This window comes from Electrona antarctica, assembly GCF_951216825.1.
Source record: "Electrona antarctica genome assembly, chromosome: 1".
Classification (NCBI taxonomy): domain Eukaryota; kingdom Metazoa; phylum Chordata; class Actinopteri; order Myctophiformes; family Myctophidae; genus Electrona; species Electrona antarctica.
In genome coordinates, this window is record NC_136806.1 from 10,068,477 (window position 1) to 10,093,489 (window position 25,013).

Here is a 25,013-nt window from a genome sequence, read left to right on the forward strand (position 1 = left end):
GCCATTGACAATTTACGTCATACGACAAAATTTACGTCATATGTAGACGAGCAAATCGGCTAACCAATCACATAATCATCTTACATGATCATGGTGAAAAGATGAGTTTTTTTTTAAACATTGTATCATCATGGTTAAAAGATAATAACATAAGTTGAGAAATTAATTCACGAAGAAGTATATTACATTTTTATTGGATGATCTACGACGACAAGAGCGCCTCTCACTTCACACGGGTGTGATTTTTTTTATTTGAATGCCCACAAAAGGGACGTCTCCACCTCCAGGTCTAATGTGCCGGAGATTGATAAATAGGACGGAGATTAATGATATCAAAACCGATCGCTTCGCTCCACAGCCTAGGAGCGCTTGTTGCCCAATCCGATGACGTGTCAAACAGTGACACGTCATCGAAAATGTCCCCTGCCTGTTTAGCTGACGAAAACGAAAATCTTAAAACGTTCATAACTCCCGATCTAAATCATCCCGTCTAATTCTGAAAAAAGATCCTGTGTTTGACGGCCTTCCGCGGTCCAGTCGCTAGTCGCGATAGATTTATTATTACCTCCCGTTGTTGTCGATCGACTCTAGAGTGGTGTGGCTATTGTTAGCTGCTACACAGACATTCACAAGAACTTCCGGTGCGCCGGTAAAAGTGGTCCGGGTGCTATAAATGATGGGCACATGGATGAAATGGATTAAATAGTTCTATAAATGATGGGCACATGGATTAAATAGTTCTATAAAATTGAGTACCACAGACGAAAAACAGTCTAAGTCCAAATTTCAGACTGACCCCTCCACGAAAAGGCCTCGTTGTCCTGAACCCTTATCTATCATTTATATATTATGGATCAATAGTGTGGACTTAGACTGTTATTCGTCTGTGGTACTCATAATGATGGGCACATGGATTAAATAGTTCTATAAATGATGGGCACATGGATGAAATGGATTAAATAGTTCTATAAATGATGGGCACATGGATTAAATGGATTAAATAGTTCTATAAATGATGGGCACATGGATTAAATGGATTAAATAGTTATATAAATGATGGGCACATGGATTAAATAGTTCTATAAATGATGGGCACATGGATTAAATGGATTAAATAGTTCTATAAATGATGGGCACATGGATGAAATGGATTAAATAGTTCTATAAATGATGGGCACATGGATGAAATGGATTAAATAGTTCTATAAATTATGGGCACATGGATGAAATGGATTAAATAGTTCTATAAATGATGGGCACATGGATTAAATGGATTAAATAGTTCTATAAATGATGGGCACATGGATGAAATGGATTAAATAGTTCTATAAATGATGGGCACATGGATGAAATGGATTAAATAGTTCTATAAATGATGGGCACATGGATTAAATGGATTAAATAGTTCTATAAATGATGGGCACATGGATTAAATGGATTAAATAGTTCTATAAATGATGGGCACATGGATGAAATGGATTAAATAGTTCTATAAATGATGGGCACATGGATGAAATGGATTAAATAGTTCTATAAATGATGGGCACATGGATTAAATGGATTAAATAGTTCTATAAATGATGGGCACATGGATTAAATGGATTACATAGTTCTATAAATGATGGGCACATGGATTAAATGGATTAAATAGTTCTATAAATGATGGGCACATGGATTAAATGGATTACATAGTTCTATAAATGATGGGCACATGGATTAAATGGATTAAATAGTTCTATAAATGATGGGCACATGGATTAAATGGATTAAATAGTTCTATAAATGATGGGCACATGGATTAAATGGATTACATAGTTCTATAAATGATGGGCACATTGATTAAATGGATTAAATAGTTCTATAAATGATGGGCACATGGATTAAATGGATTACATAGTTCTATAAATGATGGGCACATGGATTAAATGGATTAAATAGGTAAGCAAGGTGTTAATAAACATGCTCTTTAGCCCGTTTAGACCTGAGGACGATTCTACAAATGCCTTTTCAGTCGTTCTCAAAGGTTTTCATGTCAAGGACCCCCAAGATTATATGTAATTGGCCACCGACCCCATCTAAAAATATGTTGTTCCTGGGACCCCCCCCCCTCATAAGCAAAGATTGGAGTTAAAAACGTTCACACTGAAAGAATATATATTCAAAGATTTGCAACACATTTTCAATTTTTTTTCAAAAAATAGCAGACCTAAAAGCTCGTAGCGTGTAGATCTGCTATTTTTCAATATCTATAAGTATAACGTAATGCTTAAAACACCAAAAGGGGTATTATATACCCGCCCAGAATGGGTTAATAGATGGTGTGATGCAGGGTGTGCACCGGGCCACGCGGTAAGTGGCATGGTAATTGGAGAATTATCGTTTAACAACCTCCACGGCTTGGAGCCGCTCTGCAGCGGGAAGCGGTGCAGCCATGGCGGGTCAACCGCCGGCCGCTTGCCTCTTTAACCCGTCTTGGACTGAGGCCCATTCTACAAAACCATGTCTTCTAATTCAATCCTGATAGTTTTCTTTGAAAAACCCCCCATGTTTCTGTGTGTGTCAGTCGTTCTCGAACATTTTCATGTTTCATGATTTTTGGACCACCAAAAATCATAATGTAATTGGCCGCCGAGACCCGACTGAAAATATGTTGTTCTAGGGAACGACATATTCTCATTGTTCTCACATTTGCTTCTGAAAATATGTTGTTCCCTGGAACGACATATTCTCAGAAGCAAAGATTTGCCTCTGAGAATATGTTGCTTCTGTTGTAGCAACAGAAGCAGATGTTTGCTCTGAAAAGAATATATATTCAAAGATTTGCACCACATTTTCAGATCTACAAGCTCGTAGCGCGGCACTCGTTGAAGTATAACATAATGAGTTAAAACACCAAAGGAGGTTCCCGTCCAGAGTGGCTTAAACAGTGCTTTAACAAGGCCCGACCTTGGGAGCACAGACAGACTACAGCGGGGCCGGGGCTCTCTGTATCGGGAGCGTAATTGCATTGCACCTGGTCAGTGCCCCCATCATGATTAAACGGATTGGAATGGAAACCGCCATGCAGTACTTTGGCGGGTATGACGTGTAAGTGCACTTTTCACAATGAAATCTGTTACTGGGTAAACACAGCTGAAAGGTAATGCCATTGTGGAGAGTGTTTCATTTAGTTGTCAGTGTGTGCCTATGGCCCAGTGTGGACACACACACACACACAGCTCCTGTACAGTTAACTCCACCTTGGCACACACTAAACACCTAAATGAAACAAACAAGCTGAGCCAGAATATGGCTACAGTGCAACGGGTCCATTCAAATACATCTTTGGAGGTGGAATGAATCTATAGCCTAAAAAATAAATTAACAGGATTCTCAGAAAGCATCATGATTCTACATTTTCATCACATAATCAGAGGCCACATAGACTGGAACTCACCTATGCTTTCTATGGCATAGGCAGCTCCCGGCAGGATGCGCCGGGAGAAACTAGACACAGCTGCAGGACATGCGACTAATTTATTAGAGCGACAGAGAGAGAGAGAGTATGTGTGTACGTGTGTGTACGTGTGTGCGTCAATTTAACAGGTGCAGACAATCAGAAATCAGCAGAGAGAGACCGACGTTTGCGCTACTGTATGCCGAATTGAAGTGGACTCGGCCCCAGACTTTTCTTTTCTCCCTGGAAATAAAAACGTCTGGGTTTTCGAGGCTAGTAGCCACATGACCTAGGAGGGAATGTTTGTTATGGTTGAGAAATGCAACAAAACATTGAAGAGGTCCAAGTCCAGGTTCTTATATGTCTGTCAGTGTTGCAGAACACCCTCCTGTCGCCCTTTTTGTTTACATTGTTCAGAGCTTTAATCACACCTTATTCAACAAGCCTTGTGTACATATCACCTGCAGTACATTGAAGGAGTCCAAACATCTTCTCCTCTAGTGCTTATCACACAATCACAGCGGAGGGGCTGATGGGGATGATGGTACGGAGAGTGGAGGCAACTCAGTGGAAAGTAAACAACAGTGTGGGCGAGTCGAGGGGCACGGTGGCACAGTCGGTAGTGCTGTCACCTCACAGCTAGAAGGTCCTGGGTTCGATTCCCGCTGGGGACGCTGTGGGCGCTGGTGGCGTGTTCTCTCCTCCGCGTCATCAGTGCCCATACCCGAGGCGGGGTTGGCGAAAGGGCTTTCTGTGTGGAGTTTGCATGTTCTCCCCGTGTCCCTATAGGGTAGGTACCCTCACAAAAACATGCAGTAATCCTGGTCTCTAAAACTACCTCCCCCTGGCCAGCCGGGGCGCCTGGTGGAGGGGAAAGGCACTGGTCGGAATAACGTGTTCCTTCCACGGACTGACTCCTCATGCATAGAAGGAGGCATGAGGTCAGTCTGCTGCCCCCCCCAGGAGGATCACCAATAAGTGATGGCAGGACAGGTAGCCTCGGAGGACAGGTAGTTAGACATTATGGTCTCTCTCTGACATCATAGTCTCTCTCTGACATCATAGTCTCTCTCTGACATCATAGTCTCTCTCTGACATCATGGACTCTCTCTGACATCATCAGTATAACGTGTCACTGCAAAGACTATATGGCATGATATTGAATAGGATACGGAGCACCATCGACTCCCACTTGAGGGGAGAACCAACATAGCTTCCACGTTGGGGTGGAACCCAGTGTACTCTCTGCTGCCCCATCTGGCGGAGTCAGGTTAGGGTGAACCACCCATAGCTCAGATCTGGGCCTTATAAGAAGGATCATTGAGGAGGTGAAGAGGAGCAACCTGCCCGCGATACTTAGTCGATAAAATGGTCGATAAACTGAGGCGTAATGATGAAGATACTCCCTCCCACGTTGACCTATAGGCTGGGCTATAGGAGACAATGCCAGACGCCACAGACACTTAGGCAGGCCATCAATGGACGGGAGCAAGAACTGGCTCTTACACTCCATCCGCTCTAGAACACTGCTGTTGTAGCCCTAATGGACCTGGAGGAATGCAGTATGCTAATGACGTCTGCCTGCTATCTGATTAGATGTGCAGCAGGCACAGGTGCTCTTGGCTAGAGTTGAGACAGAATGTGCCAAGGTTGGTCCTTTTATGGGTAAAGGCCAAGAAAGCTGAGGTGATGATCACCTATAACATCCCCCCGGACCGTCATCCACCTCTAACAATAACAGGAGGCACTGAACCTGAAGGAAGTCAGTGACTTAATTCAAACTCCTCCATGTGCCACAGAGCTTTAAAGGTCTGGGGAGGGTTCTGGATGGAATCACAACTTCCTTCTCTGTGACTGTAGTAGAGTCTGTTCTCCTACACTAGTATATAGTATATATATATTAGACGTGAGGCCAGATTCTACAAAATGCACTTCACTTACTTCCTGTGGCATTCCTGTGGCATTCTACAGAATCTACAGAATGCCTTCCTGTGGCATTCTACAGAATGCCATTCACTTACTTCCTGGACTACATGTTGTCTCAGTAAGACAGCCCTCCCCCTATCCACAAGGAGGAGCAGTGCACATCATGGACACTTTGAAATAGTAAAATATCTAAATTCACATATTACCCACATAAAAACCCCAGGAAAGTTATTCTTGTCTCTCAAACATCAATAAGATCTGGCTGCAAAATGGGTGAAGTGTCCTTTTCAGTGGGGTGTATTTCTGTGTGTCCCCCTCAGTAGTAGCTCTTCAGTGGGGTGTATCTCTGTGTGTCCCCCTCAGTAGCAGCTCTTCAGTGGGGTGTATCTCTGTGTGTGTATCAGTAGCAGCTCTTCAGTGGGGTGTATCTCTGTGTGTGTCATCAGTAGCAGCTCTTCAGTGGGGTGTATCTCTGTGTGTCCTCAGTAGCAGCTCTTCAGTGGGGTGTATCGCTGTGTGTGTCTCAGTATAGCAGCTCTTCAGTGGGGTGTATCTCTGTGTGTGTCTCAGTAGCAGCTCTTCAGTGGGGTGTATCTCTGTGTGTCCTCAGTAGCAGCTCTTCAGTGGAGTGTATCAATGTGTGTCCTCAGTAGCAGCTCTTCAGTGGAGTGTATCTCTGTGTGTGTCATCAGTAGCAGCTCTTCAGTGGGGTGTATCTCTGTGTGTGTCATCAGTAGCAGCTCTTCAGTGGGGTGTATCTCTGTGTGTGTCCTCAGTAGCAGCTCTTCAGTGGGGTGTATCTCTGTGTGTGTCTCAGTAGCAGCTCTTCAGTGGGGTGTATCTCTGTGTGTCCCCCTCAGTAGCAGCTCTTCAGTGGGGTGTATCTCTGTGTGTGTCTCAGTAGAAGCTCTTCAGTGGGGTGTATCTCTGTGTGTGTCATCAGTAGCAGCTCTTCAGTGGGGTATATCTCTGTGTGTGTCTCAGTAGCAGCTCTTCAGTGGGGTGTATCTCTGTGTGTCCTCAGTAGCAGCTCTTCAGTGGGGTGTATCTCTGTGTGTCCTCAGTAGCAGCTCTTCAGTGGAGTGTATCTCTGTGTGTCCTCAGTAGCAGCTCTTCAGTGGAGTGTATCTCTGTGTGTGTCATCAGTAGCAGCTCTTCAGTGGGGTGTATCTCTGTGTGTGTCATCAGTAGCAGCTCTTCAGTGGGGTGTATCTCTGTGTGTGTCCTCAGTAGCAGCTCTTCAGTGGGGTGTATCTCTGTGTGTGTCATCAGTAGCAGCTCTTCAGTGGGGTGTATCTCTGTGTGTGTCCTCAGTAGCAGCTCTTCAGTGGGGTGTATCTCTGTGTGTCTCAGTAGCAGCTCTTCAGTGGGGTGTATCTCTGTGTGTCCTCAGTAGCAGCTCTTCAGTGGGGTGTATCTATGTGTGTCCTCAGTAGCAGCTCTTCAGTGGGGTGTATCTCTGTGTGTGTCCTCAGTAGCAGCTCTTCAGTGGGGTGTATCTCTGTGTGTCCTCAGTAGCAGCTCTTCAGTGGGGTGTATCTCTGTGTGTCCTCCTCAGTAGCAGCTCTTCAGTGGGGTGTATCTCTGTGTGTCCCCCTCAGTAGCAGCTTCAGTGGGGTGTATTTCAAAGCATCCGTTTCTGTCTGTCTGTCAGCGAGCGAGTGGAAAAGGATGTGATTAGCTCATTATCAGCATGATGATGTGGAATGCATTCATTATGCACTCATCACGTGTCAGCTGGCTGCATAACGGTTTCATCTCGTTGTTGGAACTGAGCGCCTAAATGACGGCCAACAGAAAAAGAAAAGACCGTTCAGGAAACAAGTGAGATTCACCCTGGCATAATGCCAAGATGTCGCACCTACTCGTTTACACGCGTTTACTAAATTAACTCTGTTAACAACACGTCACAACATTAAGCGTATCATAACATCATTAACACGACTTGTGGTCGTGATATCCCAATTCACACGTACTTATTCGGTCGAGTTAGGGTGGGCGGGGGGGGGGGGCGGGGGTGTGGGTGCTGTGAGCCGTATATAAGCCTGCTATTTGTATGCACCTTTTTCATTCCCCCCCATACCTGGGGGACACGCTAATGTAGCTCGCTAGACTGTCAATTTACCGTTATAATTTCCATATGCTCACACTTAAAATGGCTGGCTAATCCGCGGTCACCCGCCTGTCTGCAGCGTGCCCAGGATTATCTGTTTGTTTTCATTTGCACGACGGGGAGATTACGTGTTAATCTCCTTAGAGACGGACGGCGAGAGAGAGAGAGGGGGGGGACGGACAGAAAGAGGGAGAGAGGGAAGGAGAGAGAGAGAGAGAGAGAGGTGGGGGGAGACAGAAAGAGGGAGAGAGGGAAGGAGAGAGAGAGAGAGAGAGGTGGGGGGGGGAGACAGAAAGAGGGAGAGAGGGAAGGAGAGAGAGAGAGAGAGAGAGAGGTGGGGGGGAGACAGAAAGAGGGAGAGATGGAGAGAGTTATGCACATTAAAGTGAAATGAGAACGACAGGGCAGGTCTGACTAACATATAGAGAGCGGGGACAGGCAGAGAGAGCGGGGACAGGCAGAGAGAGCGGGGACAGGCAGAGAGAGCGGGGACAGGCAGAGAGAGCGGGGACAGGCAGAGAGAGCGGGGACAGGCAGAGAGAGCGGGGACAGGCAGAGAGAGTGGGGACAGGCAGAGAGAGCGGGGACAGGCAGAGAGAGCGGGGACAGGCAGAGAGAGCGGGGACAGGCAGAGAGAGCGGGGACAGGCAGAGAGAGCGGGGACAGGCAGAGAGAGCGGGGACAGGCAGAGAGAGCGGGGACAGGCAGAGAGAGCGGGGACAGGCACGGAGACAAGTGACAGGGAGAGGAAAGCGCGAACAAAGTCAAACGGGAGATTTAGAAGCGGCTCTTTGTTCTCTTAACACCACGTCCAGAAGCTGCCACTGTCGTCATCACATAAACCCCACGTATGATCTTCATTTAGAACCTACACCATGAAGAGCTGTCAAGGACAGCAGGAGGCTGACACACACACACGTGCACGCGCACACGCACACGCACGTGCACGCACACACCCACACGCACACACACGTGCAAACACACGCACACATGCACTCTCACACGCACACACACACATGCATATACGCACACAATCTTCTCATTTGCTTTCAATTATGCTGGAGGGGGGAGTCGGAGGATGGTGCTTCACCTTGTCATGGCTTCCCAGGATCTTGACCGGATGATTTAATACCTCGCTCAATGTCTAGCCATGCATTTGTGTATTGTGTACACAAGCACACTCTCGCTCACACACAGACACGCACGCACGCAGGCACGCACACGTGGAGGACTTTTTGTCCACACAGCCAGGTCTCTCTCTAGTCATTTGACCAATAGCGTGACTGCGGGGAGGTGGCATGATTTATTAGGGATCACCAGCCTACCATGATGTCAGTGGTTTGTAATTACATTCTCAGCAACCGTTCTCAAAGGGAACAGGTATACAACAAGGGAAATTTCAGGACTGTGTGTGTGTGTGTGTGTGTGTGTGTGTGTGTGTGTGTGTGTGTGTGTGTGTGTGTGTGTGTGTGTGTGCGTGTGCGTGTGCGTGTGCGTGTGTGCATGTGCGCGTGTGCGTGCAGTGAAGAACATTTTCCTGGTCCTCGCATTAAGAGAAATGGATGTTTTAGGGTTAATAAAAGATTCAGGTTGGAGTTATGTCATTTATACTTATAGTTCCACGCCGGACGGTGTAGTGCAATCACAACATAGACGACCTGCAAGTTCACTAAGAGCTTGTAGATTGGATATTTCCCCAAAATAGTATGATGCCCTAGAATGTTGATGTCCCCATAAGTATATAGTAATACCAACGTTTGTGCGCGCGCGCGCGTGTCCGTGTGTGTACACGTGCGCGTGCGTGTGTGCATTGAAGCACAAGGTTACCGCTCTGCAAGTGCAGTGTGAGCACGCGGGCGAGAGACAGAGCAGGAAAGAGAGCGAGGGGACAGAGGCGGCGGGTGAAGGAATGAAGAATGTACCTGTTCAGACTTTGTTTTCTCTTTCCCCCCCCCTCGGAGCACAGTGTGTGTGTGTGTGTGTGTGTGTGTGTGTGTGTGTGTGTGTGTGTGTGTGTGTGTGTGTGTGTGTGTGTGTGTGTGTGTGTGTGTGTGTGTGTGTGTGTGTGTGTGTGTGTGTGTGTGTGTGTGTGTGCGACTGTGTGTGTGCGTGCGTGCGTGCGTGCGTCACACACAGAGCAAGAGAGAGAGAGAGAGAGAGAAACAAAGGCAGTATACAGGCAGGCAGAGAATGAAAGGTGGGTCGCGGTGTGATAAGTGCCTCCAGCGAGCGTGTGATGAACGCGTTGCGTTCTGGGTGGGGGGGGTGCGGATGGGCGCACGCACGCATGGACTCACGCAGGCAAAGAATTGCGGTGGTTTGCAGTTGCGAGATTTTGCGTGTGTGTGTGATGGAGTGTCAGGACAAGAGGGGATGGAGGGAGGAATTGGGCGAGGAGGAGGAGGAGGAGGAGGGGTGATGGAGTGTCGGAGGGAGGGAGAGGGTGATGAGTGTGGGAGGAGGAGGAGGAGGAGGGGTGATGGAGTGTCGGAGGGAGGGAGAGGGTGATGAGTGTGGGAGGAGGAGGAGGAGGAGGAGGAGGAGGAGGGGTGATGGAGGGTCGGAGGGAGGGAGAGGGTGATGAGTGTGGGAGGAGGAGGAGGAGGAGGAGGGGTGATGGAGGGTCGGAGGGAGGGAGAGGGTGATGAGTGTGTGAGGAGGAGGAGGGGTGATGGAGGAGGAGGAGGAGGAGGGGTGATGGAGGAGGAGGGAGGCAGAGGGTGATGAGTGTGTGAGGAGGAGGAGGAGGAGGAGGGGTGATGAGTGTCAGAGGGAGGGAGAGGTTGATGAGTGTGTGAGGAGGAGGAGGGGTGATGGAGGAGGAGGAGGAGGAGGGGTGATGGAGGAGGAGGGAGGCAGAGGGTGATGAGTGTGTGAGGAGGAGGAGGAGTGATGGAGGAGGATGGAGGCAGAGGGTGATGAGTGTGAGAGGAGGAGGAGGGGTGATGGAGGAGGAGGGAGGCAGAGGGTGATGAGTGTGTGAGGAGGAGGAGGGGTGATGGAGGAGGAGGGAGGCAGAGGGTGATGAGTGTGTGAGGAGGAGGAGGGGGAGGAGGAGGAGGAGGGGTGATGGAGGAGGAGGGAGGCAGAGGGTGATGAGTGTGTGAGGAGGAGGAGGAGGGGTGATGGAGGAGGAGGGAGGCAGAGGGTGATGAGTGTGTGAGGAGGAGGAGGAGGGGTGATGGAGGAGGAGGGAGACAGAGGGTGATGAGTGTGTGAGGAGGAGGAGGGGTGATGGAGGAGGAGGGAGGGAGAGGGTGATGAGTGTGTGCTCACAGTGTAAGTGACACCTCTCCCCTCCTTCAGACTGATCGTCTGCCTCTCCCTCTCTAATGGGAACCTGTTAGAGGAGCCTTTTCTCCTGCCGTCACGTACCCCCCGCCCCCCTCATCCTCCCTCCCTCTGTCCCTCCCTCGCCATCCACCCCCGCCTCCATTTGTTTTCCCTCCCCGCTGCGCCCCACCCCTCACCACACCACACCACACACCCCGCTACACCACTCCGTCTCCCTGACATTCCCCCATGTATTGTTGTTATATATATTTATATATTATATTCCTTTTTTTCCTCCTCTCCTCCTCCTGAGAAAGATGTTTTTTCCACACACTAGTACGCCTTGTATTTCAAAGTTGGCGTCCTTCAGTTCACCTCTCGTTGACGCATCATTTTTAATCAATCTATTCTCTGCCCCCGTGTTTGAATTACAGATTCACCCGCTCGATGAACATGCACAAAGATTTAGCCTATTCACCTCAAGAGAGAGTGAGGAGGGAGAGAGAGAGACTATTCACCTCAACAGAGAGTGAGGAGGGAGAGAGAGAGAGAGAGAGAGAGAGACTATTCACCTCAAGAGACAGTGAGGAGGGAGAGAGAGAGAAAGGGGCCGGGATGGGTTGGTAACGTACTTGCACACCAACCACCACCACCGAGATTGAGGTTCGATTTCTTCGAGTTGCCTCCAGCTTCGCCGCAGGGCGATCCAACCAACACAATTGACCATATATGCAGACCGCGTCCATCTAGCCAGCAAGGTGGTAACTATAGGTGCAATTTCCCATTGACAGCCCAAACATCCAAACAGAAGTCCTATCTGTCAAAACAAATAGGAATTTAAAAAATTCCAAAAAGGTAGCACATCCAAAAATTAAACAAACGGCGGACAAAGTATACTCACATTTCCATTTCTTTATTGGCACACACCAAAAAGGAACGCTTCCGCGTTTGGGCTGTGCAGCCTTCATCAGAGCATCCTGTCTGATTGTATTAAACCAGTGGTTCCCAAACCTTTTTCATGTCAAGGACCCCCACATTGACACTAATTATCCTGTGGACCCCCATTTGAAAAGATATGCCAGGGACCCCCATAAGAGAAGATTTTTACGGCTCTAGCAGTGATTCTCAACCAGTTTAGGACCCCCCCAGTTTGACATGCATTAGTCTACGGACCCCCATTTAATGCCATTTCTATCTCTGGGACCCCAATTTATATTGTAAAATCAATGTTAATTTAACTCTGAGAGTGTACAAATAGAACCATGGTTCCATTTGTTGATGAGAAAAAGAAACGAGAGAGATGAGAGAAGAGAGTGAGATGGAAAGAAAGAAAAATCTGAATGGAGAGAGAGAGAGAGAGAGAGAGAGAGCGAGAGAGAGAGAGAAAGAGAGAGAGAGAGAGAGAGAGAGAGAGCGAGAGAGAGAGAGAAAGAGAGAGAGAGAGAGAGAGAGAGAGAGCGAGAGCGTATTTCAATATGGTCTAATCCGCAGCTAGGGAACCTCAGCTGTTTCTATCTTCTCTTTGAATTGGTCAGTGATGTAGCCTGCAGAGCAGAGAGTCTATGTATCCTCTGTCCAACGCGCTGCTGTGTGCCAGTCACACACAGAGGTCCCTATCCATACACTCGCTTTGATTACACGCACACACACACACACACACACACGCAGGCAGGCGCGTGCACACACACGCACACACACACACACATCCAGGCACACAGGCGCACGCGTGCACGCTTGCACACACGCAGGCAGGCACACAGGCGCACGCACGCACGCGTGCGCACACACACACACACACACACACACACACACACACACACACACACACACACACATGGAGGCAGGCACACGGGCACGCACGCACGCACACACACACGCACACACAGGCACACAGGTGACACGGGCGCACACCCACGGGCACACAGCAATACCTCAAAGAGATATTTTGAACCAGACCCAAACATGTTGTGCTCCAAAAAATGTAATCAACAGCAGGTGTATGTCTAGCAATCATTGCTGCAAACCTGATCAGAGGTTTCATTCCTTCTGAGCCGGCCCTGTGTGTACACACACACACACACACACACACACACACACACACACACACACACACACACACACACACACACACACACACACACACACACACACACACACACACACACACACGGCCCTGCTGGCTCGCTGCAATCACACACACACACAGCGTCCCACAAAATAGGCTTCCTAACATCTCCCGCAAACAATCGCCGGCCTCTAAACAAGCCCCCCTTTCCCCAAACGCGTGGCAGGCAGCATACAGGAACAAGAAGGAGGCATTGCTTTATGCAGCCAGTACTGCTGTAAGTGGCTGCATGACTCATTGTGCTGCTTTTAAATTATGTTAGACGCTAACGGGAGGTAAATCCCTTGGAAATCCTTTTAGTCTTCATTTTTATTTGGAATGAGAAAATTGCCTGTTTTGAGCTGTCGATGTCCCAGCCATATGCATGCGTGCAACCAAGCGTGTGAATTCAAAAGCACTTGTACGTCACTTAATTCTTCAAACCAATTAGAATATTCTCAAACTAAAAAGCACCTGCGTGTCCAAGATACTCCCACGGTGTTCCACAAGACCTTAACCCGTTTAGGACTGAGACCGGATTCTACAAAATGTCAATGTATCAAAAAAAATCGGTGGTTTTCAAATTATTTCATGTCAAGGACCCCAAAGGTTATGTAATTGGCCGCCGAACCCCATCTGAAAATGATGTTGTTCCAGGGACCTCCCCAGAAGCAAAGATTTGAGTTAAAACGTTTGCTCTGAAAGAATATTAATGTATTCAACGATTCGTGCCTCATTTTCACGATTTTTCACGAATATAGCAGATCTACAAGCTTGTGCCGCGCTACGAGCTTTTTTTCAATAGCTAAAGTATAACATAATGCTTAAAACACCCAAAAGGGGTTCCCGTCCTGAGTGACTTAAACAACACCTACCAACAGACTACCAGCAGAACAAAGGATATAGAACCTGCCAGCTCTATCCACCCACCAACACACACACACACACACACACACACACACACACACACACACACACACACACACACACACACACACACACACACACACACACACACACACACACACACACACGTTGCCAACATTGCACCACACAACAATGTTGGAGTGGAGGCGTGTCAATTATTATGCTGCATGAGTGAGTATAGTCCAATCGCCAGCGTTTCTCGGATGAATGTTTGTTTTACTATAGCATTCAATCCAGCCATAGCTACTGTATACAGTACCGTATGTCTCCATTCTCCATTCATTCAATCCAGCCATAGCTATACAGTATATGTCTCCATTCTCCCCACCTCGTCAAAGAGACCCAAAACAACTCAGCGTGTATAGTGCCACATTATAGTCTATATATATACACTGTAAGAAAAGAACGTAGCATGAAGCCAAAGTCCTGGATGCGTTTGGATGAATAAATCATTATTTTAAACAAAGCGCTCTCTCTCTTTCTCTCTCTCTCTCTCTCTCTCTCTCTCTCTCTCTCTCTCTCTCTCTCTCTCTCTCTCACACAATATAACTACTTATAGGCCATATGCCATTGAGTACTTTTTCTACCACTGAAGTTTAGAAGTAGAGCAAAAAGGGATCCCGCACAGAGAGCTGCGGATGAAGTTTTGTGTCACCCGCAAGCGAACCGCAAATACATTATCCGCCCACTATCCAACCGCATCATCCTATTTTTTTTTTGTATTAACCGCACCATCCGCCAACCGCGGTTACCCGCGGCAACCGCGGCTAAATCCGCCATCTGCAGGTCTCTACTGGCTTGGGACACCACAATGGAAATAATGATATGAGGGGCATAACTCATAACCCAACTCACCCGTTATCGAACCGCATTCATTTATATCATCCTATTTACCGGTACGTTAACGGCACCATCCGCCAACCGCGGCTAAATCCGCCATCCGCAGGTCTCTACCGCACACTGTCTTCACTTGCAGAATTAGATTTTTTTTTTTATGTTTTTTTTTTGTGGCTTTCGCCTTTATTTTATATATTTTATGGAGGGACAGACAGTAGGCTGACAGGAAATGGGGAGAGATGGGGGGAAGACATGCAGTAAAGGCCGCCGGGATCGGGAGTCGAACCCGCGGCACACTGCCAGACTGGATTACCAGCCAAGGTGCCTGGACCACTGAGCCATGGCCCAGAGAATTAGATTTATTGAGCACCGTTTCAGTCGCTCAGACCTTCATCAGGCATCAGGATGCCCCCCCCCCCTCATGTTCTAGGGCATGTAATGTAATGTCTAGTCAGTGTATCAAATGAATTGTGTTTGTGGCAATTCCATTGCCTCCATGAAACGCTACCTGTTTTAGAAATGTGTTGTTCTTGAAACCGCATTAGACGTGTAACTTCATGGTCAATGTCAGGGGAGCTAACATTATATTGCTCCAAATCGAATAACAAAAACAGATGGCTGGGGCTCTAGTGTGTTTGTACAGTAGCTGTTAGAACCGTTCAGCGCAAATTATGACATTTATAGGTGTGATGTTTTTTTTTCTCACCTCATTAATTCCTCAAACACGTGCATGCTGCTCTAAACTGTGGTTCAAAATGAACAATTTCTCTTGTAGCTTCCAGCCTTGAGCCTTTCAGTCCATTTTTCTACTTGTTGTGTCAGGGCGTTTGATGGTCTAGGAATATCACATTTATTCTAACCGTTTGTGACCGACTAGTCACTACCCAGGGCAAGGAAGGACACAACACAGGGCAGCTTTCTTAAGTAGACCGTTTTATTCCTCCATGTGCAACTTTGCAAGGAATAACACAACATATGACACTTTACACAGGAAAGCAGATAGCTCCCCACTGTCTGGACAGAAGCTCTCCTCCCGAGTGTTTGTGGAGATGACTGATTTATCCTCTTGTGCCTTGATCAAGTCCATGCACAACAGGTGTGCAGCCACACTCAGCTCTGAGTCCAGTTCTAGTTTGACTCAGGCCAGGTGTGACTGCTTAAATCAGTCATCCTCCATCTCACACCGTTGCTGCTGTCACTTTAAAATCGCTCTAACTCTAAAAGCTGAAAATGCATCATGGATGCTACACCTCAGGAGCGTGAGAGTAGGTTTTTGGGCATACGACAGTCAGTCCGACCCCGTCCAAACTCAGAAAATGACCGTGCCCAGTGTACTGTTATTCTCCAGTGGACCATTCCAACCTTTCTAACATAACTCTGTCTAAATATCTTTAGAGGGTGTGTGTGCGTGTGCACGCGCATGCGCGTGCGCATCCATCCATCTTCAACCGCTTATCCGTAGTCGGGTCGCGGGGGAAACAGCTCCACCAGAGAGCTCCAGACTTCCCTCTCAACATTATATAATAGTAACTTCCTCCTGGGGGATCCCGAGGTGTTCCAGGGCCAGTTTAGAGATATAATCCCTCCATCTGATCCTCATTGGTCTGCCCCGGGGTCTCCTCCCAGTGGGATGTGCCTCGGAAGGAGACGGTCGAGAGCAGATGCCCGAGCCACCTGTGCGTGCGTGCGTGCGTGCGTGCGTGCGTGCGTGCGTGCGTGCGTGCGTGCGTGCGTGCGTGCGTGCGTGCGTGCGTGCGTGTGTGTGTGCGTGCGAAAGTGCGTGCGAAAGTGAATGTTTGTACAGTACGTCTTGACCTTTAAATTGAACAATGGGCTGTCTGGAGGTGTGAAGTGCACTCCATTGGGGGAGAAAGGGCGACAGGCGTCATTTTGACCCAAAACGAATAGGCCTAAATTCATATTTAGAACATTTTTCAAATGAAAAAAAAAATATATATATTTAGAAAAAGTCATGGAAGGGGAACCGTCTGAGAGCTTCACGGGCAAAGATAATCAACTTAAAAAACTCAAAATGGGTCAGAAAGACCTGACAGACACTCAAGTGTTAAACCTGAACATTTAACCCATTTAGGCCTGACGTTGACATTTTAAAAAATGTCATTTTTTCTTAAAAACCTCATGTTTCTATATCAGTGGTTCTCAATATTTCATGTCAAGGACCCCAAAAATTATATGTAATATGCCGCCGACCCCCATCTGAAAATATGTTGTTCCAGGGACACCCCAGAAGCAAAGATTTGAGAGGCACATTGTCACGATTTTTCAAAAATAGCAGACACTCGGTGCCGCGCTATGAGCTTGTAGATCTGCTGTTTTTCAATAGCTAAAGCATAACATAATGCTTAAAACACCAAAAAGGGTTCCCGCCCAAAATGGGTTAAACATATAAAAACCCTCTAATGTCTAAATGTCTTCCTTCCCCCATGCAGGCGGTGGACTACGAGAGCCGCAGCTCCTACTCGTTCTCCGTGGAGGTCCTGAACCCCATCGTGGACCCTCGCTTCCTCCGTCGCGGCCCCTTCAAGGACCGGGCGTCCATCAGAGTGGCCGTGCTGGACGCGGACGAGCCCCCGCGCTTCTCCCGAACCCGCTACCTCATGGACGTGTCGGAGAACTGCCCGCCCTCCTGCACCGTGGGCCGAGTGGGCGCCGTGGACCCCGACACCGGGCTGACCAATAACATCAGGTATGCTGGTGTCATGTGACGCGGAGCGATGGGGCGTTAGATATAAGATATAACGCAGAGCCATGGAGTAAGACAGAGTTAGGACATTGAGGGGGCAGACAACTGTGCGCTCGAGCGCTGTTCATGCAGCCTGGAGAGTGACAAGCTGGAGTTTGAAATACATTGTTTTCAACAAGGTCGGCGCAAATAAGAGCAATTTTAGGCATGTGTGCAACATGACAACTGTTTTAAAGTATTGTACAGTGACGACTAAAGTCTCTGTAATGTTTATGTTGTACTATTACTAAAAAACTATCGAAAATAAAGGGATTTAAGATCATTAAAGCTGGGCTGTTGCCTGAGTCCATGCAGTGCATATTCTGCCAACTTCCGGTCCAGGACTTTGTCACTGTTCGCTATGCTCTTTGGCAATAGAAGTCTATGTAGAAGAGCCACCATTGGACTGAAGCCCCATGAAGTGAACGGAGTTGTCGTAACTCTGTCTTACTATATGGCTCTGAGATAACGTAAACCTTTACTGACCAATAACATCAGGTATAGGTGTCATGTGACGCGGAGCGAGGGGCGTTAGATAAGATACAGATGTGTCATTCCAACTCTTCACGCTTTCCTGAAAGTTTTCTGAAAATGCATGTTTTCCCTGCAGGTTGTATTCACTGATTAGCCTAATGCTAATTCTACTGCTATCTGGAACTCTTATCTATTCAAGGAATCTGAATAGAATGAACATATATAACACCTTGGCAAATGCCCCCTTTTTCACTGCCTGTTTATGACAATGCACTGACAATGTACTGAATTGCCAATGGCAGTACGTGTGAACGTCTCAAACAGCAGGTTTATGTTACTATAATCTGTAACATAAACCTTTATACTGGTCCCCGGAGGGACATCCAGGCGTCATACTGTAGCAGGAACGGCAGCAAGACAAGGTGATTTGTAGAGCGCACTTCAACAAGTCCATTCATAGTGTTTTACACTGACATTATGAGCAGCATGCAGGACAAAGTGAGAAAGCGAAAAGCCTTTTGAGATTCTCTGAATAGATAGAGTTGCTTCTTCTGCTGGAAGTGTCGAGGAGTGACAAGAAATTAATTAAAAAAAACAAAATCAATACAAAGTAGAATAGAAAATAAAGTGCACAAGAAATTAATCAAAAACTAGTAGCGGGAAAAACAGAAAAATCTTCAGCTTTGATTTAAAAGAAGTGAGAGCTGTAGCAGACCTGTATGTGGTTTCCTGGGCGTGTGGGAGAGCTCTAGAGACAGCACTGTTACGGTAGCTGAGTCTACTGAAGAGAAGTCTTCCCAAATCCTGCCGAGACATAACACGTTCTTCAAGCTTTGTTATATCCTTAAGGTGATAGTTAGAAGGCTGACTTTGTTATTGTCTTAATGTGGCTGTTGAAAGGCAGGTCTGAGTCTGTGATTACGCCAAGATTTATGGATTGGGTTGTGTTTATTTCTTTTCTCTTTTTTTTTTCTTTTTTACATTGCCTCACATTGAAGCTGAGAACTGACTTTTAATCGTCCTTCCTTTGGCTCCCAAAACTATTACTTTGTCCTTTGTTTAATTAAATTAAATTCACACCCAACTGCTGATTTGTTCAATGCACTTACTCAATACCTGAACCACACAGTACATACATTACTCAATACCTGAACCACATAGTCCATACATTACTCAATACCTGAACCACACAGTCCATACATTACTCAATACCTGAACCACACAGTCCATACATTACTCAATACCTGAACCACATAGTCCATACATTACTCAATACCTGAACCACATAGTCCACACATTACTCAATACCTGAACCACATAGTCCACACATTACTCAATACCTGAACCACATAGTCCATACATTACTCAATACCTGAACCACATAGTCCATACATTACTCAATACCTGAACCACACAGTCCATACATTACTCAATACCTGAACCACACAGTCCATACATTACTCAATACCTGAACCACATAGTCCATGCATTACTCAATACCTGAACCACACAGTCCATGCATTACTCAATACCTGAACCACACAGTCCATGCATTACTCAATACCTGAACCACACAGTCCATACATTACTCAATACCTGAACCACACAGTCCATACATTACTCAATACCTGAACCACATAGTCCATGCATTACTCAATACCTGAACCACACAGTCCATACATTACTCAATACCTGAACCACACAGTCCATACATTACTCAATACCTGAACCACACAGTCCATACATTACTCAATACCCGAACCACACAGTCCATACATTACTCAATACCCGAACCACACAGTCCATACATTACTCAATACCCGAACCACACAGCCCATACATTACTCAATACCCGGACCACACAGTCCATACATTACTCAATACCTGAACCACACAGTCCATACATTACTCAATACCTGAACCACACAGTCCATACATTACTCAATACCTGAACCACTCAGTCCATACATTACTCAATACCTGGACCACACAGTCCATACATTACTCAATACCTGGACCACACAGTCCATACATTACTCAATACCTGGACCACACAGTCCATACATTACTCAATACCTGGACCACACAGTCCATACATTACTCAATACCTGGACCACACAGTCCATACATTACTCAATACCTGAACCACACAGTCCATACATTACTCAATACCTGAACCACACAGTCCATACATTACTCAATACCTGAAACACACAGTCCATACATTACTCAATACCTGAACCACACAGTCCATACATTACTCAATACCTGAAACACACAGTCCATACATTACTCAATACCTGAAACACACAGTCCATACATTACTCAATACCTGAAACACACAGTCCAAACATTACTCAATACCTGAACCACACAGTCCATACATTACTCAATACCTGAACCACACAGTCCATTCATTTATGTAAAACACTTACTCAATACCTGAACCACATAGTCCATACATTACTCAATACCTGAACCACACAGTCCATTCATTTATGTAAAACACTTACTCAATACCTGAACCACACAGTCCATTCATTTATGTAAAACACTTACTCAATACCTGAACCACACAGTCCATACATGTATGTATGTGGCAGTTCAACCTGCCACTGAGACTGAATGGTTAACATTTTAATTATTATTTATGATTGCAGAGTGATATTTGTTATTTTGACTATATATTGTGTGATGCTTGATTAAAGTTGTTAATTGACTGTTGACTCCATTGAAGGGAGCAACTACTAGCTGTGGGGTGTGGGGAACACGCCAACAGTGGGAGGGTTTTGTTTAGAGAACTCTTGACTTTGATTATATTATGGGAATCATTTATAGAGTAGTATGTGACACTTGTGTGTCACATACTACATAATGTGTGTTATGCTTATGAATGATTTGTGATGTCTCTGGACATTGATGCACTGGTTCCATTGTGGAATCAATCCAGGGTTGGTTTAAATGGGAGGGGCCTAGCCTTTATAAGGAGCACCTGCCACTGCCCAGCAATCAAAGTAGGATCGTAGGGATCAGAGCAGACCTTGAAAGAGCCAACCTGGCCAGTGGGCTGTAAATACCTATTTTGTGTTTGGTTTGTTTGAATGACCATTTCATGTGGACTCTGCAAAGGTGAATTCAAAACTGTTTTGATTTTGCTAAAGGATTTGCCTTTTTGGGAGTAGTTTGAGAGCTGGTTCAGTGCCAATTTTGGCCTACACTACCTTCACTCAGACTAGAGTGTGACAATGTAAAACACTTACTCAATACCTGAACCACATAGTCCATACATTTATGTAAAACATAGAACTTATAATCATTTTAGTAGTGTCCTCAAAAGTTGAGGACGGAAAATTACCGTGTATGGCGCCGAAATGGGCGCTGTGATGGGCCGCTGTGATTGGCTGAGCATAACGGGAGTGCCACAGGACACACATTATACATAAGTGGCAGATATCCCTTGTGCTCAAAATTTGAGGACGGAATTGGCGCCGAAAGCTGTAAGTATAGGTTAATGTACCGATTAACCTAATCAAGTAGGTTTTACTGACAGAAGAAAGACGATAGAGGACAGATCCCTGACTCTCCTTCAAGTGGGTGAAATGTACTCACAAAGCTCTCCCCAGATTGGTATGGATACCCAAACGGGTATATGGACTAGTCTGCATAATTATTATGGTAACATACTTTGTTTTCCAGGCCATGTAGATGTTGAAAAGAAGTAGCCTGGCTAATAAGCCAGACCGAATCAGCCGTTGGCAAAAATAAATTGCCTGCCGGCGGATTAGTGTTGTGTGATATTAGTCTGGCTTATTAGCCAGGCTAGAAAAGAAGAGTCATGAGTCCCCAGAAAGTCACCCAGTTTTTCTTCAGTCATCTATTATTGACTCAGTGTTAAATGCAACACTGAGACTCCAGTGATACTAAGACTGAATCTAGTAGATGTTATGAAGGCCTTAACAGGATCAGTCACAGTGCTGCAGCCTTATTGTCCAAGTGCTGACTGGAAGACTTCAAAGCACTTCAGTGGCAGGAGGTTAATTGTTCCGAAAAAGTTTTCAATTCATTTTTTTGCTTAAAATCTGGAGGTTTAGTGGGAGGGGTAGCATGTTTTAGTTTTTGTATGCTATTGTTTTATTGAACCATAATATGTGATTTGGAAAATATGAATGAAGAAACGTTGAACAAAACAAATCAGGAGGATTAATATGGGCCATATTGTTCATTGGAGATATCTAGATTGTTCATTTATGGAGTGCTTGATGACAGCAGGTTTCAGGGACTTACTGTGGGAAGAAACCTTGACCATTTGTGGAAGATCTGAGTCCAATGCAATGTGAAACATTTTGAACTAGCGTGGGCAATGTGGTACAGTGCCAGATGCCAAAGCAAATGTCTTGGCAAATGATGTGTGTGTTTCCCAGTCTAAAGACTGAGCGAGATCAGTAGTACTACGTAATATTGTCTCTTCGTGTTTTTGGTGTGTTTTGTTTGTTGGCTGTCAAAGTTAATGCGATCTATTAGCTTTACTGTGTGTTTTGTTAGGGCTGTCAAAGTTAATGCGATAACGACTTAACGCACCAACGCAACAAAAAAAACCAAAAACAAACATCCAGTCATTAGATAAAGAACGTAGCAACCTAAGACTGTCTCCCTATTAATGACAAGCAGGTGCAAGATGAGAAACGAGAGCAATGGGAATCACACAGGTTGGACATGCAATGTTTATGCTCGTAAGCCACGATTATGATATCCGCGTTGCATCATGGTGAAACTGGGCCACGATATCTGTGTTGCATCATCATGGTGAAACTGGGCTGTCAATAATATAGTGGAGAAAGCTCAGGGGCCATAAAAGAGGGCCACGGTGTTATAGATTTTATCAGAAATTACCGTTTCTGACCGAGTCATTGAACATTGTTTTCGTTTTTTCATGTCATGCATGTGAAAGCAGGCAATCATATAGCTTCAAATTGACATATTGACATGTTGTTCAGTTTTGTAGATATGGCTCGAAATGAGCACGAAACGAGCACACTCGCAACAAATTCACGGGGCCGCGCTCACGTAAATAAGCTTGCGTTGTCGCACCGCGACTGCTCCGCGCAAAAACGCAGGTCTCATTGAAAATGAACTATAGCCGCGTTAAATCGCTTCACGTTTGAAAGGCCCTTAAGGCCTCTCTCGCTGTAGCTTTCCTTCAGCCTGTAATGTTAGTGTTTTGTCTGGAGGCTATGGTTTGGTGTCGGGAGCAAAGCGAAGTGATTTGTCATTAGCAGCCCCAGTAAACCGTGTCCCAATTAGAGGCAGCTGAAAAGCTGGGAGTGCGTGTGGGGTGAAATGATAGTTAGTGCACTCGTACAGATTATATTGAGATAATCAGCCTCGATCACTTCAAAGCCGTGCTCCTATCAATGGCGATAATCTCCCTATATTAATTCCCAGGCCATTTGTGTTGCAGAAAGAGTCTCTTATCTTGCTCTCTCTCACACACACACACTCTCTCTCACACTGTCTCCTCACCCACCCATGTCTTTGTTTCCTTCCTTCCCTCCTTCCTCTCTCTCTCTCTCTCTCTCTCTTTCTTTCTTTCTTTCTTTCTTTCTTCCTCCGTGCTATTCGTAATTATGTAATGTTTTTTTCATATTCCGGGTGCGTTTTCATATTGCTGGTTATTCAAGGTTCAAGTGCCTCTCCCTCTCTACCCTCCCAGGTTTTAAACATCTCTGTCAACCTGTGCCTCTCCCTCTCTACCCTCCCAGGTTTTAAACATCTCTGCCAACCTGTGCCTCTCCCTCTCTACCCTCCCAGGTTCTAAACATCTCTGTCAACCTGTGCCTCTCCCTCTCTACCCTCCCAGGTTCTAAACATCTCTGTCAACCTGTGCCTCTCCCTCTCTACCCTCCCAGGTTTTAAACATCTCTGTCAACCTGTGCCTCTCCCTCTCTACCCTCCCAGGTTCTAAACATCTCTGTCAACCTGTGCCTCTCCCTCTCTACCCTCCCAGGTTCTAAACATCTCTGTCAACCTGTGCCTCTCCCTCTCTACCCTCCCAGGTTTTAAACATCTCTGTCAACCTGTGCCTCTCCCTCTCTACCCTCCCAGGTTCTAAACATCTCTGTCAACCTGTGCCTCTCCCTCTCTACCCTCCCAGGTTCTCCATGTTTTAAACATCTCTGTCAACCTGTGCCTCTCCCTCTCTACCCTCCCAGGTTCTAAACATCTCTGTCAACCTGTGCCTCTCCCTCTCTACCCTCCCAGGTTTTAAACATCTCTGTCAACCTGTGCCTCTCCCTCTCTACCCTCCCAGGTTTTAAACATCTCTGTCAACCTGTGCCTCTCCCTCTCTACCCTCCCAGGTTTTAAACATCTCTGTCAACCTGTGCCTCTCCCTCTCTGCCCTCCCAGGTTCTAAACATCTCTGTCAACCTGTGCCTCTCCCTCTCTGCCCTCCCAGGTTCTAAACATCTCTGTCAACCTGTGCCTCTCCCTCTCTGCCCTCCCAGGTTCTAAACATCTCTGTCAACCTGTGCCTCTCCCTCTCTACCCTCCCAGGTTCTAAACATCTCTGTCAACCTGTGCCTCTCCCTCTCTACCCTCCCAGGTTCTAAACATCTCTGTCAACCTGTGCCTCTCCCTCTCTGCCCTCCCAGGTTCTCTATATTTTAAACATCTCTGTCAACCTGTACCTCTCCCTCTCTACCCTCCCAGGTTTTAAACATCTCTGTCAACCTGTGCCTCTCCCAGGGCTCGACAGTGCGACTAGGTACTCGCATATGCTACTAAAAATAGCACCGTGCGAGTTGTAAAATTAAATTTGTAGCACCGGTGCGACTACAGAATTTGACCATTCAATCGTGATAAAGACAAGGCAAGTGCACATTCTATAGTCGCGGTTCTATACCTAAATTTATATTTCTTAGTACGGCTGTGTCGTTCGCCAAAAAGAGCAGATCTACAAGCTAACAACGTGTCGAGGCTCAATGCAGCGTTCATTTGAAGATCTGTCCCCTTTACTCCCACCGCCCCGCCCCTCCCTGTGTTGCTGGCTGCTCAGTTCTCTTCCTTGTCAGCAGCGGAGCGAACGCAGCAGGATAGCATGATAGCATAGAAGGAGTTGCTTGGACCCCGACACGTTGAATACTAAACTTATTTGGAAAGTTTGGAATGTTCAAACATCACT

At 46.3% G+C, this 25,013-nt stretch overlaps 1 protein-coding gene across 1 annotated transcript in view; it reads left to right on the forward strand.

Annotated features, from left to right (window-relative positions):
- Window positions 1-25,013, forward strand: part of cdh24b (cadherin 24, type 2b) — a gene marked incomplete at both ends in the record, with an annotated part of 97,214 nt that overhangs the window by 19,163 nt on the left and 53,038 nt on the right. The window contains one exon of the mRNA XM_079530389.1: window positions 17,067-17,323. Coding sequence (XP_079386515.1) covers window positions 17,067-17,323 — 257 coding nt within the window. The remainder of the gene's footprint in view (window positions 1-17,066; window positions 17,324-25,013) is intronic.